Source organism: Coenobita brevimanus, chromosome 116 (assembly GCF_032717465.1).
Source record: "Coenobita brevimanus isolate Jiangsu-jjx chromosome 116, ASM3271746v2, whole genome shotgun sequence".
In the NCBI taxonomy this organism is placed as follows: Eukaryota; Metazoa; Arthropoda; class Malacostraca; order Decapoda; family Coenobitidae; genus Coenobita; species Coenobita brevimanus.
In genome coordinates this window covers 2,710,001-2,729,196 of record NC_137069.1, presented here as the reverse complement: position 1 = coordinate 2,729,196, position 19,196 = coordinate 2,710,001, and the positions used below count along the sequence as shown (strand labels likewise).

Sequence of the window (19,196 nt, the reverse complement as noted above, 5' to 3'; positions counted from 1 at the left end):
ATGGACAGTGCTTACGAACTTTCTGGTGACTCTGAAACAGTGCAAGTAGAAATGTAAATAATGTGTAAACAATGTGCAAACAGCAAGTGAAAGCAATGAATGTAAATATAACTGAACAGTGGAAAATAGTTTTATAAGTTACTGCAAGTGACAGTGCATAACATAGTGTAAATAAAATAGAAATGTAAATAATGTAAATAAAATAGAGAATGTAAATAGAAATGTAGGTGGGGGCGCTCACCATCCACTCACTCGATGTAGTGCTGCTCTTGGGTGTCTGCCCTTTCCTCTCCATCTTTCTTTCCTTCCATTCTCTTCTGTCTTTCTTTCCTTCATTCCTTCCTTGTACTTCTGCCTACGGGTGACTTTACACTCCCTCTTCTGTCTTTCTTTCCTTCATTCTTTCCACTTCCTTCAGCCTGTGGGTGACTCTACACTGAGTGACAAGCCAATTGGTTTCCTGTGCACCAGGAAACCATTTACTATGCTGGGTGGTAACCATATAACCAAATTTTGGCGCCTGGTGGTTTAGTGGGTAATTATTGCGCACCAAATGGATTGAGCCGGTGAAGGTTTATATCCAAGGGGTGGTTGGGGTTGATTGCTCATGTAATGCCACTCAGGGATGAGTGAGGCTGGTCACTCTCATCTTAAATGTCCGGACCAACTGCCTAGCCCCGGGCTCCTATGCTCCTAATGGGGCAATGTAGGATTGGATGATGGATGATGGATGAAAGAGAAATGTAAATGAGTAGTACAGCAATAAAAGAATACGAGTATATATACTAGGAGTAATGAAAGTGAAAGTTTCACTCTAGCATGTATGAAGACTGGGAGTAATGAAAGTGAAAGTGACAGATTAGCTCTCTATGCTAGTATACAGGATGAGAAAGTGAATGCCTGGAGTGAAACTAAACTACTAGTACTGAAAGAAACTTATAGATAAATATTGTATATATAAATAAGTGTAATAAAGTACCAGGAATATAAATTGTGAGTGTGTTTATAAATAATAAATGACAGCTCCGCATCAGAATACCACTGGGGAACCAGCATGGGAGGAAAGCTCGTATGCACTCGTAATTTACATTGCTTTCACAGTGTTTTAATTTGGAATATGGATTCCAAACTACTTGAAATTCATAGAATAGTGTTTGTAGTTATAATATCAGGCAGTGGTAACCATATTATGGGATATCGGGAAGTGTAAAGTGGAGACTTTGTTACCCAACTTCAGAAGTCTCCACAAGTCCTACGGTAGACGAGGAAGGCTCAACAATCATCCCAGGGGAAAGCTGAAGGTATGTGCCATATGCATACCGGTATATAATTTTAATACTCTAGGACTAATAACTGATTTTTGGCAAAATATTTTTAAAAAGTCAGTCGGAGCGTGAATATCCTCGCTGGATGCACAAGGAGTGCAAAAACAACCCCACGGTGTAGGGGTTAAACTAACCATGCTTATGTGTGTTTCTGAAAATTACCATAACACCATCTATGTATTTAGTGGGTCTAAATTGATGTGAAAGGGAAAATTTGGGTTTATAAGTGGGTTGCCACATAGCAGTCAGGACAAATCCTTAAGGTTCCGTGTTTTTGTTATTGTGCAATTTCATTATCATGCAATAGGCACAGTACCAATTATGCGCAATAACCAAGGGATCATTGTACTGTACAATCCATGACATTAAAGTGCCTTTTTTTCCCTATGTTATATTCAAGTTTAAGCTGTGCTTACCTCAAAATCAGGTTGTTCCTTCTTCATAACAGGCTCTACATCAACTGGATGAATTTCAGACCACACCACCCCAGCCAGGAGGGTGAATGTCACCACTAACCAAACTAAGCGTGACATTCTGCTTGATTATCTTGTGCTGAAATAAAAATGGAAAAAGTTCAGTAAATATATTAACCTTCTAAGCATGACATTCTGTTTGATTATCTTGTGCTGAAACAAAAATGGAAAAAGTTCGCAAAGAATGTTAACCTTCTAACCAAACTAAACATGACATTCTGCTTGATTATCTTGTGCTGAAACAAAAATGGGAATAGTCTGCTGGGAACATTAACTCTTTAACTAAACTAAGCAAGACATTTCGCTTGATTATATTGTGCTGAAATAAAAATGGAATAATTAGCTAAGTACACTGACCCTCTGCGAGTGGAGACCTTCTCTCAGCTGATATCAACAGTAGCCAGAAAAAAAAAAAAAATCCAACACAGTCCCAGTAATTCCACAGGGATTAAATGATGCAAAGCCAGAGAAATAATCTGAACGCTTTTTTTTTTTCTTTCTTTCTTTTCTTTTACTACACATTGTAGACTGAATACAGAATAGCTAAATCCACAAAAATACTTCATACATACTGTTAATCTACAATCTTTCACATTCCATAACACAGTCACAAATTGCACTGCACAAACATTAACTACAGTATGTGGTATTCACACTTTTCTTGTCAACCTGCACAGAGGTCCCAGCAAGCTTCACAAAGCTAATGTCAGCTACAGTCCACTGTATTAACTGAAAACTGATAGGAGCTTTTGGTTACAAGTGTGGTAATCATTAACTGAACCATATAATGAGGTATTCCACTGCATACATGTGCTGTTTTTAACCATGTCCTGTTCCTCACCACCTGTGAACTTCATTACAGTAATAGCAAAAAGAACATATGATATCTTTAGTCTTGAACAGGAGTGGTGTTTCCTCAAATGCATAAAATAATTTGAAGACAGCCAAAACATAATGCCGAAGTGACTCAAGTATTCTTTAGGATTTAATTCGGATATGATAGGTTTTCACTTTAAACGGGTGCTTTCCTCACTTAATGAAAACGCATTACAGAAGCCAGGGTTGTAATAACAACTGCAATCCCAGACTCATCTGAATATGAACCTCATGGGCTGCAGACTAAAGTTGTCCTCTTCCTGCATTACACCAACCTCCTTTTGGGAGATATGGAGGGGACTGAGGGACATCTATATGACCAGGCAGCTTCACCACTCAGTAATCTTGGTGTCACCATGTGAAGGCTTCCATCTCCAGCACTCACACCCAGAGTAGATTCCTAAAGCATTCCAGTTATCATTTGGGAGTTAAACATAAATTCCAAGTGTTGTACTGCATTTGCTGCCAGATTATCCCCTTAAAAAGTCAAGGTGGCTCAGTGCTTACTGAATTCACATCCCAATCTATGGTGACCTGAGTCTGGGTTCAAATTCAAATGGGACAATATTTAAAGTGGGTGCTGATAAAAATTCTTTCTTATTCAAGTATATGTTCAAGCCCTGTTGGTTCTTAGTATACAGACTATGACACACGACTATAGTCACTGCACTACTTGGACTTGGACTATCACATTCAATGCTTCACTACAGACAGCTCTCCTGTGCACAGGTAAGTTTCACAGGTACTACAGCCCCTTCCCTTTGGCCCTGTCAGTTATAAAGTGCCCTCTTAGACATCATCATTACGTAGTTTGAGTTGTATGGTAACCAAAAAGAAGTGTGTGGTATCCACCCATCCTTTTTTTAGATTGAGCCCCTGCCTCACCAAACTGTCTGTGTACATCACTGCTCTTGATTCATACTTGACCCACCATGAGGAATGGTACAGTTACAACAGTAACCCCTGGATATCACTCTCCCTCTGAGAAGAAGGCCCAGTACTACAGTGGATGGACTTTACACGGACTGATGTTGATAAAGAATTTCCTTAAATCACAACAATGAACAAGTGTCCCTTGTAAATCCTCAGATCTGATGTGATGTAACATAATTACAAACTAGTGTTATCATATCACACATTTTTCACTGTGTTTCACTCACCACCTGGGGAAGGCAGTGGCCAAGTCAGAAGTGAGGTGGTCTACTGTCCCAATAGATGTGGGTCTGAATACTGGCTGGGGCAAGGAACAGTTTAGAGGATTTTAATTTCATTAAAGTAGACTTTACAATCTACCAAAGACTCATTGACATGTAAAAACACCCATGCTAATACCAATAAACCAGTCCTGTATCAAACAGCCCAAGACTGTACTCAATATGGGCAAAGGGTGTTATTGCTGAAGTGGTGACATGTAGAGGTATATGGTACATAGGCAGACTGCTGGGCCTAAGGAAACAAACTGCTAAGTCTTTGCCCAAAGTTTGTGCGCGCGCACGCACGCGCACACACACACACACACACACACACACACACACACACACACACAAAATTACTTATCATGATCAAAAGTTCACTCACACTTCTTCCCTACCAGCTATGGTGTTGGAAGGTGTTTGTGGAAATATTCCCATGCGACAGCAATATGAAGCACACAACAGAAGAGTATGAGAAGGAAGTATACTCTCAGACACTTGTTATGGAATGAGAAATATGGAATGCAGGCCACAATGCAGGCAGAGGCATGTCGGTGACCTTTTGATCAAGATAATACAGTTTATCTAATCTCAAGAGGAAATCATCTTCATGAGCAGACAGGGTTGGAAAAAAACACGTTATCTTTTTAAAATCCCAACCCATCCGGGTTTTATATATATATAAATGGGTTGGATCAAGGATTGTGTGGGTAAAGTTGAAAGTTGGAATACAAATGTGGGCGATTGTGTGTGTGTATGTGCCAACGCAAGATCGTGCTAGAAGAGTGAGAGAAGAGTTCTGGACAAATGTAGAAGTGTGCATGGAAAAGTTTGGAAAGAATGAGAGAGTGTTTTTGATTGGTGATATGAATGGTAAAGTTGGGAATGTGAAGGTGGATGGAATAGTTGGTGAGTGGGGTGTGCCTGCTGAGATAGATGAGAATGGGAGTGCGTTAGTGGACATTTGTGCTGGGAGGGGGTTGGTGATAGCCAATACCCTCTTCAGGCATAAAATGATCCACAGGTATACATGGCGAGTGATGAGAAGGGTGGGTGGTGAATTGAGTGAAAGGAAGGCAATGATTGATTATGTGTGTGTGGATGAAAGGATGCGAAGATGTATATTGGATGCAAGAGTTTATAGAGGTTGGGGGAGTGGACTTTCTGACCACTACTTGGTGGTGGCCAGAGTTAAAGTTCAAGAAAGATGGAGGAATAGAAGAACGGAAAGACGAGAGGAAGGAGTAGTTGCAAGGAGAGTGGAAAGGTTACAAGAGGATGAGAAAAAGGCAGAGTATAAGAGAGAAGTGGAGGAACGATTGGGCAAATATGAGTTGGAGCAGATGGGGGACGTGGAAGATGTGCGTAGAATATTTACAGAAGAAATATGTGCAGCATGTGATGTGGTGTGTGGAAGGAAGAGAAGACGGAGGGGGGTGCAAGGAACAGTGTGGTGGACTGAAGAGGTGAAACGGGCTGTGGCACAAAAGAAGAAAGCATACAATGAATGGATGAGAAATAGGGGCGTGGAAGAAGTTGAGAGGCGGAAGAGAGAGTTATATGTAGAAAGAAAGAGAGAGGTGAAAAGATTAGTAAGAGAGAGTAAGAAGAGAGTGGATGAGGAATTTGGAAGGAATTTGAGTGTAAAGTGGAGGGACTGTAAGAAAATGTTCTGGAAAGAGGTGAAAAGAGTAAGACAGGGTGGAAGTGGAGTTAGCAGGGGAGTGAAAGATAAAAATGGCAGATTACTAGTGGAGAAGGGAGAAAAAGTGAGCAGATGGAGAGAACACTTTAAGGAATTGTTGAACGTGGAGGATGGAAGTAATGCGAGTATAAGTGGCTGGGGAATGGCTGGAAGAAGGAGGGAGGTGAGAAGACAGGAAGAAATCAGTAGGATAGAAGTTGTGGAAGCAAATGAAGAAAGTTAAATTGGGGAAAGCCCCAGGAATTGATGGAGTGTGTGGTGAAATGCTGAAGCATGGGGGAGAGATAGTAGTAGAATGGATGTGGAAGATGTGCAGATTGGCCTGGGAGGAAGGTAGAGTCCCGGAGGATTGGAAGTCAGGTATAATTATTCCCTTGTACAAAGGAAAAGGGGAAAAAGAAGTGTGTGGTAATCATAGGGGCATTTGTCTTCTTAGTATAATAGGAAAAGTATATGGTAGGATACTTATTGACAGAGTTAGAGAAAGAACAGAGAAATTAGTTGGAGAAGAACAGGGAGGCTTTAGGAAGGGAAGAGGTTGTGTAGATCAGATATTCATTCTCAGATCTTTAGTGGAAAAGTTTCCAGAGAAGGGAAAGAAGTTGTATGCGGCTTTCATGGATTTGGAGAAAGCATATGACAGGGTGGATAGACTAGGATTGTGGAAAGTGTAAAGAATATATGGAATAGATGGGAAGTTGTTGAATGCTGTGACGAGTATGTACGATGGTGCGAAGGCTGCAGTGCGTGTGGATGGTGAACTAAGTGAATTTTTCTCTTTGAAAGTTGGGTTGAAACAGGGATGTGTCATGTCTCCATGGTTGTTCAATCTGTACATGGATGGGGTAATAAAAGAGGTACAAGGTAGGGTAGTGGATGTTGGAGTGGCCCTGGTGAGAGAGGATAGTGTTTGGAAACTCCCTGTACTGTTGTTTGCAGATGATACCGTGTTGTTGAGTGAAGACGAAGGGGAGCTGCAAGGCTTGGTGGATGAGTTTGAGAGAGTGTGTAAGAAACGGAATCTAAAGGTGAATGTAGGGAAGAGTAAAGTGATGGTCTTTGAGAGAGGTGAAGTCAGTGAATGTACAGCGAGGTTGGATGGTGAGGAATTGGAAAATGTGAGTACGTTTAAGTACTTGGGTAGTGTGATGAGTAAGGATGGAGGTTTGGAGGGTGAAGTGCTTGAAAGGGTACAACAGGGAAGAAAGGTTGCTGGTTCTTTGAAAGCAGTGATAAGAAACAGGGAAATGAGCATGGAAGTGAAAAAGTTACTACATGACAGTATTGTGATACCAACTCTAACGTACGGAAGTGAAGCTTGGACGTTGTTGGAAGGACACAAGTCAAGAGTGAGAGCCGTGGAAATGAGTTATTTAAGAGGAGCCTGTGGAGTCACATGGAGAGACAGGCTGACGAATGAGGATATAAAGGAGCGTTGTGGTGTTGATGTGGATGTGATAGGAAGCGTTATGAGGAACACACTGAGGTGGTTTGGCCATGTGGAGAGGATGGAGGGTCAAAGACTAATGAAGAGAGTGTATGTGAGTGAGGTGGAGGGGGAAAGAGGGAGGGGGAGGCCGAGGATGAGATGGAGAGATGGGGTGGAGAGGTATATGAGAGAGGGGGGTGTGAGTTAGGAGCAGGGGAGTGAAATGGCGGGGGACAGGGCGACTTGGAGGCGATTTGTTTGTGGCCACCCCAAACGGGATTGAGGCGTCTGGCAATAGATAGATAGATACATAGATAGATAAATGGGTAAAACCCAGGATTTTTACAAACCTTGGGATTTTTATACAGCAAATATTTTTATATCCATTAAAATATAAATTGTACAAAATAAATTTTATAGCAGAGTACCATACTGTCACTGGCAACCATCATCCACTCACTTGATGTAGTGCTGCCTACTTCTTCCTTAGCCTTTATCATTCTTTTTCTGTGTCTGTCCTCCTCTCTTCCCATTTCTCCCACCTTTCCTGTCACTTCTTATTGCTTTTCTTTCCTTTACAGGTGACTTTACATTGAGTGACAAGCCAAATGGTTTCCTGTAAGCCAAGAAACCATTTACAAAGCTGGGTGGTAACCATATAACCAAACCATACGTGCTCCCTACGTGTCAACAAGTGGGTTGGTGGAGGGTTAGTGCCCCTCCCCATAAAAAAAATAACTCAAAGTCAAATGGCCACCCCTTATGGGATTATGGCACCTGGCAATAGAGATAGATAGATTTAGAGAAAAGGGGGGCTTAAAACTGCAACTTCCAAATGATACACATGGGAATAGTCAAGAAGCCTGCATAGACACATTTTTAAAAAACTATGGTACCAGAAATACCCGGTACTTTGAGATTTGCTGTGAACACCCAGATGAAATTGATTCATTCATTCATTCATTGCCAGACGCCATGTATCCCACACGGGGTGGCCAAGGGCTTAGAGTTAATTGTTTTACAAGGAGGGGCACTAATCCTCCACCAACCCCACTTGACATGTAGGGATGCCAACAGCATCTGGTGTTCCCAGGCGATCACCCATCCAAGTACTAACCAGAAATTGATAAGGACATAAAATCCACTGTTGAAAATGCAGGCATACAAATGTAAACTCTACATTTGAGCAGCATTAAGCTAGTTTCAGCAAGATGACTGCACATAGCTGAATGTGTTCATTTTTGGTTTGACCTAAAAGAAACTACTGTTTTACAAACCTACAAACAATTAATTGAGAAGAGATTTCAACAGTGTGTGTCACCTGCTCACGTGGTTGCATATCAAGCATCTCCCAAGTATAATGGAAGAAAATTGATTCATGGCCAAATTGAAAAAGGCACTGAATGGCTGTCTAAGAAAGATGAACAGTTTTTATCTCCTTTGCTTGGTTTTTCCATTAGGGATGAACAGATGAACCCAAAATCAATGTTGTCAGCCAATGTAACAGACACATTCTCCCCGACCATGAGATGGAAACTGATGAAAACTGAGGCAGAAAAATCTCTCGGTCTTGTTACACCTGAATTTTGTTCCTTTATGACAGAATTACCGTATTTTCGGACATAAAAGGCGCGTTTTTTCCCCCAAAAAAATGTCCCACAAAATCACTCTGCGCCTTATATGCTCAAGGTCAGGCTTTGGGTAGGTTTGGGCTACTGACAAGTGGTAGTTTCAGTGCTGCAGTAGGCCTACCGGTACCGTAAACAAACTTCAAACATCTTCCTTACAAAAGTGTTTCCCAAATTTCTTTAGAATGATTAGCAACTAAATATTATAAATTACAAATATAGTTATACACGTGTAATTATAGTAATAAATTACAAATATAGTTATTCAGTACATATGCAAACCCGTGTCCACATCAGCTGTGCACTGTTTGTTTACTAGTGATGTGTCGTTCGGGAACGATCCGGCTCTTTTAAGTGAACGATGGGAGCCAACTCCCGTTTGGGAGCCGTTTATTTTATTCTTTATTTTCTTGGTTGCCAGATTCAGCTAATATTTATTTTTTGGGTTTTATACGATAATGTAGGTTTTATTCATTATTTATACTACAAATGGTATATGTACATTTATAAGTTCTCCTCTTGCATTATAAGAGTAAACCCCTCCATGTGGCTTTTGAGTTGAAATATACTGTATGTGTATGGGTAACTGTAAATACTGAATATGCATAATCTTATTGGCACTGAGAATGTTTCACGATGTGTAGGGCCTAAAGAGAAAAATGTATTTATGGAATTCACATTTTTGTGACTGCATCCATTTTCAAAACATTTTTTTTAAAGCAAGAAGGAACCAAAGGTCAGGAGCCCGGAAAGAGTTCCTTCCAAGAGAAAAACAAAAACAATACAAAAGAGAGCCAAATTCAAGATTCGTTCTTTTTGAGATGCCTGGACCCACTGCGTTTGAAAGACTGGAGATCATAGGAAGTGAGACAGTTCCAGAGTTGACCTGTTGCATAAATGAAGGATGGAGTAACTGTTAACTCTTGCATTAGAGAGTTGGGCAGAAAAGGGATGAGAGTTTGTTGCTAGATGGGTGCTAAGCACCAGTCCTAGAGGTGGAGGGATGCCAGCAGACACTTCAGAGGAGCAACGACGATTGAAGTGGCAATAGAAAAGAGATGAAGATGCAACAGTGCAGCGATGAGACAGAGGTTGAAGGGAGCCTGTAACAAGAGGAGAGTTAATGAGACGAAAAGCCTTTGACTCCACCCTATTGAGACGAGCAGTATGTGGAGAGCCTCCCCACACATGAGAGTTGTACTCTACAGGGGCAAATAAAACCCATGTATAAACTCAACAACTGTGCAAGGGTAAAGAAGGTATGGAGTCAGCTTAGCACACCCAATCTCTTGGAAGCAAATTTTACAAGAGATGCAATATGATCTTTCCAAGGTAAGTCCTAAGTGAATGAAACCCCAAGCATGTTTAAGGCAAGATGCATAAGGTACAATATTGCTAAATTCTGTGCAAATTTTATAAAAGCCAATGTGGTACAAAATGAGGAGCCATCATCATAGCAGTACATGAGCATCCTGTCATTCCTGATGTGTTAGACATGTGGTGAAAAACTGAGTGCCATGTGACTTAATCCACTTGTATAATGCCAACTGTAACAAAAGCTTAATTCAGCCAAAAGACAGCTATGTGTATGCTGAGAAAGCTCTACCATAACATACCAGTGATCTACACTTTACGGTACTGAATGTTATGAAGATACTAATCTGTTATATTGCTATGTCAACACCATACAGAGTATGGCTTTCTACTGTAGAGTTGCATGTTATCCCTATATTTTCTTATACCACTCTTGACTGATATATCAACAAGGTCTGGTCAACTGTCATTGCACAATCACACGACGTCTACAAATGTACATTAGCTGACAGATTATGATATGTATGGTTCTGGAAAATCCACCGAAAACGATTTTCACCACAATTCATTAGCTGACAGATTATGATATATGGTATCTAAGGTGTTACTATACTGTGTAAGGGTCTCAGTATTAGGCCAAAAGAACAGTAACAAAGCATCAAGTCTGGTAGCATGGACTGGCAGATCCCAAGCACAGTACACTTTTTCTTTCCATTTTAAGTCCTGTAATCAGGTTTCTGGAATGCCAACCTCATAAACAGTAACGTTTCATAAGATACACTCAGAATATTACATCCTTTCTTCATTTATACTTTCACTATTTGGTGATACCCGGTAACACAAACTTGCGAATGAAGCAATACACAGCAGACGTCTTATATAAACCTTACTGAAATTTCCCTTTATCAACTACTATCCTAATAAAAATCCAATATATGGTCTACATACTCAGTACACTATTTAATAACTATATTACCTTGAGATCTGCCAGCGAAGAGAAAGGCTGGCGAGCAATTTTATCCAGATTTTCCTGTCATTGCAAGACACTTTTGTTATGAGCATCAGCTGGCTATAAACGCAGGTATCGCGAGCACAAAAGTAACAACCTACGTGGAACTAGGCAATCAATGGAATCGGATTGTAAACGTTGTAGTACTGAAATCGCAATATAAAGGACCTGAAGACCATTATAACGAAGGCATCTACAGGTTGTCTGATTTGAGTAAGATGTTAACGATAAGTATATTGGTTTTGATTGCTGGGGTTTGGCATCTTATTGATACATTCATATCCCAAAATAAACAATTACGGTATTACACGAGATTGGGACGTTTAAGAATGGACGACTTTCAATACTGTGCCCTCTACAACGGTAGTTTTATGTGTAAAATATGTCAGATTCTCTGATAACGACGTGGGTGCGCGACCGAAACGTAATTTATTAGCAATACTTCACCAGTAATAATAATAATAATAATAATAATAGTTAAAACCTCCCCATTGTTACATTTCTTGAGATGTTTGTCTGGAAAAAAGAATTATTAACCTTGGGCAATATTCACAATGCAGAGATATAGATACAAAATAGCTCGCGTGCAACTCAAGGTGTACGCTGGTACCGTAACCGTTGTGTAGGCTATGTAGAGAGGTCATAGCCTATTGAGCAACGAAGGGTGGGGTCAGTCTCCTCTTACTACAAAGCTGGTTATTCCCAAGTTGACGGTGGCATTCCATCGCCCCCAATCCCCTGTCGCAACCCTCAGACTAACATATAACTTTATTATAGCCTCAGCACAACGATGACGCTGTTCCGCCACCCTAACCTCATAATATGTGACTCAAAATATAGTCTATGGGGTTTTGACGTTGATTCAGGCTTACAACGCAAGCCACGTGGTCATCGAAAAAAAAAGGGGGGGGGATGCTCCCCCCAGCTAGACCTTATTAATTTTATAGCCCTGCTAGGTGACAAGAGGGCGCTACCCCTCCCGGCATGGCAGCTACCAGGTGAGGCTCGAACTCACGACCTCCTGGTCCCAAGCCGACGCTCTACCACTGAGCCACCTGCCCCCATGTGGTCATCGACGGACACACTTGTAGGCCCGTAACCAAGGGAAGGGGGGGGGGTCGAAAAGGTTGGGCGACCCCCTCCCCACCTGCCTGAAGGTTCACTTTCTCATGGTCAGCGCAAAAAGTAACTCTTCGTTGTTCAGAAGTTTTGAGCTGCTTCTCAGCGTCCCTTATGCTTACACCCAGACCCCCATAGCAAGCATGCAGCATACTTTTGACCAACCGGCTGCTATGCAAGTCCAGATTCAGCAGAACCTCCCCCCCCCCACCAACCTTCGTAAAGTCTGTCTGTGGGCTTGGCGTGTTACACAATAGGTAGGAAATGAGTGCGACCTTACTAAATGATAATGATAATAATAATAATAATAATAATAATAAAGAAATATGCTTTTGTGAGTTGCAGATTACGTTTTAGCCTTAAATACTAGATCTTATTATCTTGTTTGGTACCTAAATCTTCGTAATACCGACAAATAGTGCACAAAAAACAAGTAAGAATATTCACGTGCTATATGCAGAAATAAACCAGTAATGATGAGGTGTTAAGACACCGCACTACTCAAAAGGCAAGCAGAAACTATACTGAGCGCACCTGTAGTGTTCACCCGCATTCAGTGTTACACCTGTGGTTTTCATATTACGATCAGATCTGTGTCGAAGGGTCTCAAGGTTAAGGAACGTCTTTTGTTTTTCTTCATCCATGACGAGGTTATATCCCAGTTTATTATTATTAGTAGTAGTAATAGTAGTAGTAGTAGTACAGTATATTAGTAGTATTTATTTATGCTGACTGAAGGATATTGAGAATTGGCCCCGAATGCACTAAAATAGTTTTGATTCATTCTTTGTGTATATATATATATATATATATATATATATATATATATATATATATATATATATATATATATATATATATATATATATATATATATATATATATATATATATATATATATATATATATATATATATATATATATATATATATATATATATATATATATATATATATTGCAGGAAGGATGATGAAAGGCGAGTGCATGAATTTCTCAGTCTCATTTACACACACACACACACACACACACACACACACACACACACGTCTGGTTATGACTTACTATCTGTCTATCTATCTATTGCCAGACTCCTCAATCCCGTAAGAGATGGTCACATACAAATCGCCTCCATGTCCCCCTGTCCCATGCTATTTCACTGCCCTCTCCCCCAGCTCACACCGCCCTCTTTCATATACCTCTCCACTCCATACCTCCCTCTCATCCTCCCCCGCCCCCTACCGCTTCCCCCTCCACCTCACTCACGAACTTCTCCTAGTTAGTCTCTCCCTCTCCCTCCTCTCCACACGGCCAAACAACCTCAGTGTATATCCCCTAACACTTTCTGTCACATCCACACCACAACGGTCTTTCACTTTCTTATTTGTCGCTTTGTCTCTCCATGTAACTCCACATGCTCCTCCTAGATAACTCCTGTCCACTGCTCTCACTCTTGACTTGTGTCCTTCGAACAAGGCCCAAGCTTCACTTCCATACATTAGAGTTGATATCACAGTTCTATCATACAGCAACTTTTTTACTACCATGCTCACTTCCCTATTTCTTATCACTGTTTTCAAAGAATCAGCAACCTTTCTTCCCTGTTGCACCCTTTGAAGCATTTCATCCTCCAAACTTCCATCCTCACTCATCACACTACTCAAGTACTTAAATGCACTCACATTTTCCATTTCCTCATTATCCAACCTCATTGTAAATTCTGTGACTTCATTTCTCTCTCGATCATAACTTTACTCTTCCGTACACCCACCTTTAGATTCTGTTTCTTACACACTCTCCCAAACTCATTCACCAAGCCTTGCAGTCCCTTTCGTCTTCACTTAACAAGATAGTATCATCTGCAACGACGTTACAGGAAATTTTTAAACGCACCCCTCTCTCATTAGGGCCACTCCAACATCCACTGCTTTACTTTGTATATATCTCTTTTATAACCCCATCCATATACAGACTGAACAACCATAGAAACATGACACATCTCTGTTTCAGTCCAACATTCTGACAGAAAAATTCACTCAGTTCACTGTCCACACACACTGCAGCCTTAGTACCCTCATCCATACTCTTCACGGCATTCAACAATTTCCTGTTTACTCCATCTACTTCTAATATTTTCCACATTCCTTGTTTATCTACTCTGTCATATGCTTTCTCCAGTTCCATGAAGGCTGCATACAACTTCTTTCCCTTCTCTAGAAACATTTCCACTAAAGATCTAAGGATGAATATCTGATCTACACAACCTCTTCCCTTCTTAAAACCTCCCTGATCTTCTCCAACTAATTCCTCTTATTTCCCAAACTCTGCCAATAAGTATCCTACCATATACTAATTCTTCTATTACACTAAGAAGACAATTCCCCCTATGCTTACTAACACTTGATCATAAGTTTGCTTCTTTTCAGGTTACAAACACAATCTATTCCCCGCCGTTAGCTAAGAATTTTGTTACTGAACGAAGAACAAGGGAAGGAAAATTCTTAATCTTTCCATGCCTCTAGTGCTTCCGTAAAAAAACATATACTTAGCAATAAGAAGCATTTCAATCAATCAGTCAATCAATCAGTCTGTCAATCTGTCATTCATTCAATCAATCTGTCAGTCAATCAGTTCGTCAATCAACCAATCAACCACACAATCACTCACTCACTCACTCAATCCATCAACCAGTCAACCACACAATCATTCACTCACTCACGCACTCAATCAACCAATCAACCAGTCAATCAAACGCCGTCTACATCGCTCGTACCAAGGATGATGACTGATACAGAATGATAGCGCCAGCTTGGGAATCACACACATGCCATAACTCACGCAGGGAAAGTGTGGGTGATAAGCAAAACGCCACGTCAGTTCCTTTCCACACGCAACGCTTTTTCCTTATCGATTTATTTCGGATCGTGGTCTATTGGAAATTTCGTAACACTTCTTCCTTAGCAATTTATTTTTGCACATTACACGTCAATATTCACATAACACCACGTCATTTCCTCTCCAGACGTGTTCTTCCTGGCGCATGACATTAAGTGGCTTTCGAGATTCCGAAACACGTCAGCCTTGGAGATTTGTTTTGCACATTTTACCTCAATATCTTCTTTTTATATATATTTGTTACAATTGCATAACTAGCATGAAAGAGTAAGTGAAGGTGTAATAAACAAAATAAATCGAAAAGGAAAGGTGTTGCGTAATCTCCTATGATACCTAAAATGCGGCCCTAACTTTAAGTGATTTTTTTTTTTTTTAACCTGTCCCCGTCCCTGAGGGGTTCGGGGACGGGTATTGTTTTCACTCGGTTTGTTTGTTTGTTTGTCTGCCTTTCTGTCAATAATTTTACGCGAAAACTACTGCTGCGATTTTGCCTAAAATTATAGGAATGATGGGCTATAACCTTCTGATCACGTGATTAAATTTTGGGCCAAATTAGGCCAAGGCCCATGATGTAGGCCCAAAAAATGTAAAAAGAAAAAAAACGTAAAAAAATAGTTTTTTCGCCATATCTCCTTTCAAGTTCGTCATATCGACGTGAAACCAAAACCTAAAGGTGCATCTTTTAAATCTGCATCCTATAACATGCCATATTACAACAAAGGGGTCACCCCCAGGAAGCGGAAAGGAGGGGGGTCAATGTCAAGTGCGTTGGGCCTAAAATTTCAAATGGGCATAAAATCGTCAAATTTCACCCGGCTGAAGAGTCACACTATCGTGACCATGAAATAGGATACAAAAACCCACATATAAGCAGCTTCTCAGCATTTGTATGTACCACTCTTGGTCTGTAGATCCACTGAAGAGGGCGACAGCTGTCGCCGAAACTGTTTGGAATACATCTTTTTTCGTCTGCCAGTGTGGGTTTTTGTATCCTATTTCACCCGATTTACTCCAAATTTGATATGTGATATCTTTGACTAGATACCTTGTTGTGTTTATACGTCAACATTAAAATGACTACCGGGGAGGGGTTTGCTGTGCTTTGGCACCGCTTCTTGCTTTTTACCATTATGCCGTAACCCATTCAGCCAGAGTGTTTTCATTTTAGTATTTCTTTTCCAGGACGATTTATTTAACGTAGAAACCCCCTGGTAGAGAAACAGCAATTTAAGACTATATGTAACCCCTCCATTTTGGAAAATAAAAATCGTTTGGAGATAGTATAATTGAAATATATAGATGTCGTGCACTGTAGAGGCGAATATCAGTCTGTATCGTGTGTAACTGATACATAGGAAGTATAGGCAAGAGGATGCCTATTGGAAACTAGATCAACACCGTGAAGCTATAACTAACATGCAAAGGAATATCCAAGAAATAATATGCAAAATAAATCGCTTAGGAAGTTGTGCTGTACTGTTTACTCCAATACGGCCTAAAATTGCCGTATCCCCATCCTGAACGCTGTAATAAAACACACACACACACACACACACACACACACACAAAACTAAGAAAAAAATGGAATGGCAAATACGTAGAGCCATAGCATTATCACATTTCTGCCACTGAGCTACGTGAAATAAGCCGTAAGATGGAGAAATTCTGAGCCAGGTTAAGGTTATACAACTCTCACTGTGACAACGACAATACGGCATGAAGTCCTTGGGAAACTAAACTGTATTGTTGTCAGGTTACCCCTCTTCTGTCTGAGAGCGTCATTATGTATTTATTCTTACTGCTTGGCTATTATATTAACCTTGAGAGAGCTTCCTGGTGTTGAAAAGGTTAATGAAAGGTGTTGCTATTACTTTCAGTCCGAGAAATCCCTCCCAGGCCGAAAGCAATATTGGTTTTAAACTGACTTGGCCTAATCCTTCATCTTGAGTGCAGAATTGTAGCAATAGATTGACAGTAGAATATAATGCTAGTCAGGAAGCAGTGGTATGGAAAGGGTGTTAAGCCGTCGCATTGTCATTTTCTGCCACTAAGCTCTGTGGAATAAGCAACAAAAGGACATAAATCTGGGCCAAATTTGTGTAAAAAGTCTATAGTGTAGCCAAACACAACAGATCCTGACAAACATGAAGTAAAGACCATACCCTTTTTTACTCTAACCTGGCCTAAAACTGCCTTCTCTCTTTCTTGAATACCGAGTTTTAACAACAGATGAAGACTTGACTAAGATGCTTATCAGGAAGGAGTGTTATGGACTGGATGTAAAGCTGTAGTATTCTCGTATTCTGCCATTGAGCTACGTGAAATAAGTTGCAAAAAGTAAAAATCTGGACTAAGTTAAGGTAAAAAGGCTATAGTAAGCAACAGTTCGAACTTCGTCAATAACCTGTGACCTTCACCTTTAAGTGGTTGCTCTCAAAATCGCATGCTTTCATTTCTGGCTGAACACTTACATCAAGCAGTGATGTAGCTACCGGGGACCTTATGGGGGACCGGGCCCACCTGTCAACCCTTGGCCCCCTCATTGGGTTCCCCATTTGAAATGTTGGATTACTTTATGTGCGCACACTATACGGTAGTAGGCCTATCCAGGTTAGGCCTGACCTCACCTTGGTTCACCCATTTGTTGGGAATGTCTACGCCACTGCCACCAAGTTTGGTCTATATCATATAAAAACTATTGTCCTGATCATGTGACTTTGACTCTTGACCCACTGTTCTCAAAAACAACAGGTAAACCTCTAGGCTAACCCTCAGCCCTACAACCGAGTTTCTTTTACATAGGATTAAAACTGCTTGGAAATTCTAGTACACTTAACTCTGCCATGCACTTAGCTGCTTAGTTACAAACATACGTGTTCAGCAAAATCAGTTAGAGAGAGAGAGAGAGAGAGAGAGAGAGAGAGAGAGAGAACTACTTCATTAGATTTAAGGAGGTAAGTCTCTGCGGTACCATTTCCGTGCCAGCTGATACCAGTACAATATGCCGTAGTTCACTCGCCATGAGTTCGTGTTAACCATGTTTTTAAATGAACGATCAGTATGATGACTTTTTCCTATTTCATTTTTGTTGCCACCAGACAGTATGATTCAACTAATTAGGAAATCTCTCTAGAGGTGAAGAGGTTATTGAAAGCTGTATTTAATCTCTGTCCTGTCAGAAACACCTCTCCGTAACTAAAAGCAATAGTCTGACAGTAGCAAGAGGAAGTACACTATGTCACGGAGTAAAGTAGTTAAAGTGATATGAACAACACAAGACTATTAGCTCCCTCATTTCGGAAACGCAATTTATATTTAATTCTTGCTACCTCCGTATGTTTTATCTAGAACCGTACTGTCATATTCTGCCACTGAACTAAATAAGCTGCGCAGAAGGACGAAAACCTCCACGAAGTTCGGGTAAACGGTACAAAAGAGAGAGAGAGAGAGAGAGAGAGAGAGAGGGATGATGAATTCCCTCTCGCAACTCACATTCGTTTTTGCAGGAAGGAGTGTGAACAACTTTCCCACATATCTTGCTCTTTCCGCAAAAAAATAAATCTTTGCTGTGAGAGAAAATTACCGCAACCAATTTTATTTATTTATTTATTTATTTTTCGGGAATGACAATGAATGGAGAGAGCAGAAACTTTCCCTGTCTCTCGTTATCCTTGTAAATCACAGTCAGAGTTGCGAGAGGCAGCTGAAAATAAAGTGTTTTGCGGACCCTGATGCGTGACCAGCAAGGTTGACAAGGGGCGGGATTCTGGAAAATATTTACGATTGATTCTTTGTTGTAACTTAGATCTGTTTTTGCAGGATGAACTAAACATACGGAGATTCCACGCTTATTTACAATCGATTCCCCGTTGTAATTTTGATTTGTTTTTGCAGGATGAACTAGATTCCTTGTTGTAGCTTAGATACTGTATGTTTTTGCAGGATGAACCAGACATACGGAGATTCCACACTTATTTACAATCGATTTCCCGTTGTAATTAGATTTGTTTTTGCAGGATAAACTAGATATACGAAGCTGACACACTGTTATTTACTATCGATTCCTCGTTGTAACTTAGATCTGTTTTTGCAGGATGAATTAGATATATGGAGATACCACACTCTTATCTGCTGTGGTAGTGGTGGTTTTAGTAGTCAGTAGGAACCCCACGCTCACCTGGACGTGAACCCGGTGGACTGCAGGCTGAAGTTACCCTCCTCCCGCGGTCTAC

General features: G+C 40.6%; 1 protein-coding gene across 1 annotated transcript in view; it reads right to left on the bottom strand.

The window, feature by feature from the left end:
• Window positions 1-10,986, bottom strand: part of LOC145418741 (putative divalent cation/proton antiporter TMEM165) — a 41,349-nt gene extending 30,363 nt beyond the window's left edge. Inside the window, exons 1-2 of the mRNA XM_080287074.1 lie at window positions 10,920-10,986; window positions 1,742-1,877 (exon numbers count right to left, since the gene is read on the bottom strand). Of these exons, the coding sequence (XP_080143200.1) occupies window positions 1,742-1,858 (117 nt within the window). The 5' untranslated portion in view covers window positions 1,859-1,877; window positions 10,920-10,986. The remainder of the gene's footprint in view (window positions 1-1,741; window positions 1,878-10,919) is intronic.
• Between the last annotated feature and the right edge of the window lie 8,210 nt (window positions 10,987-19,196).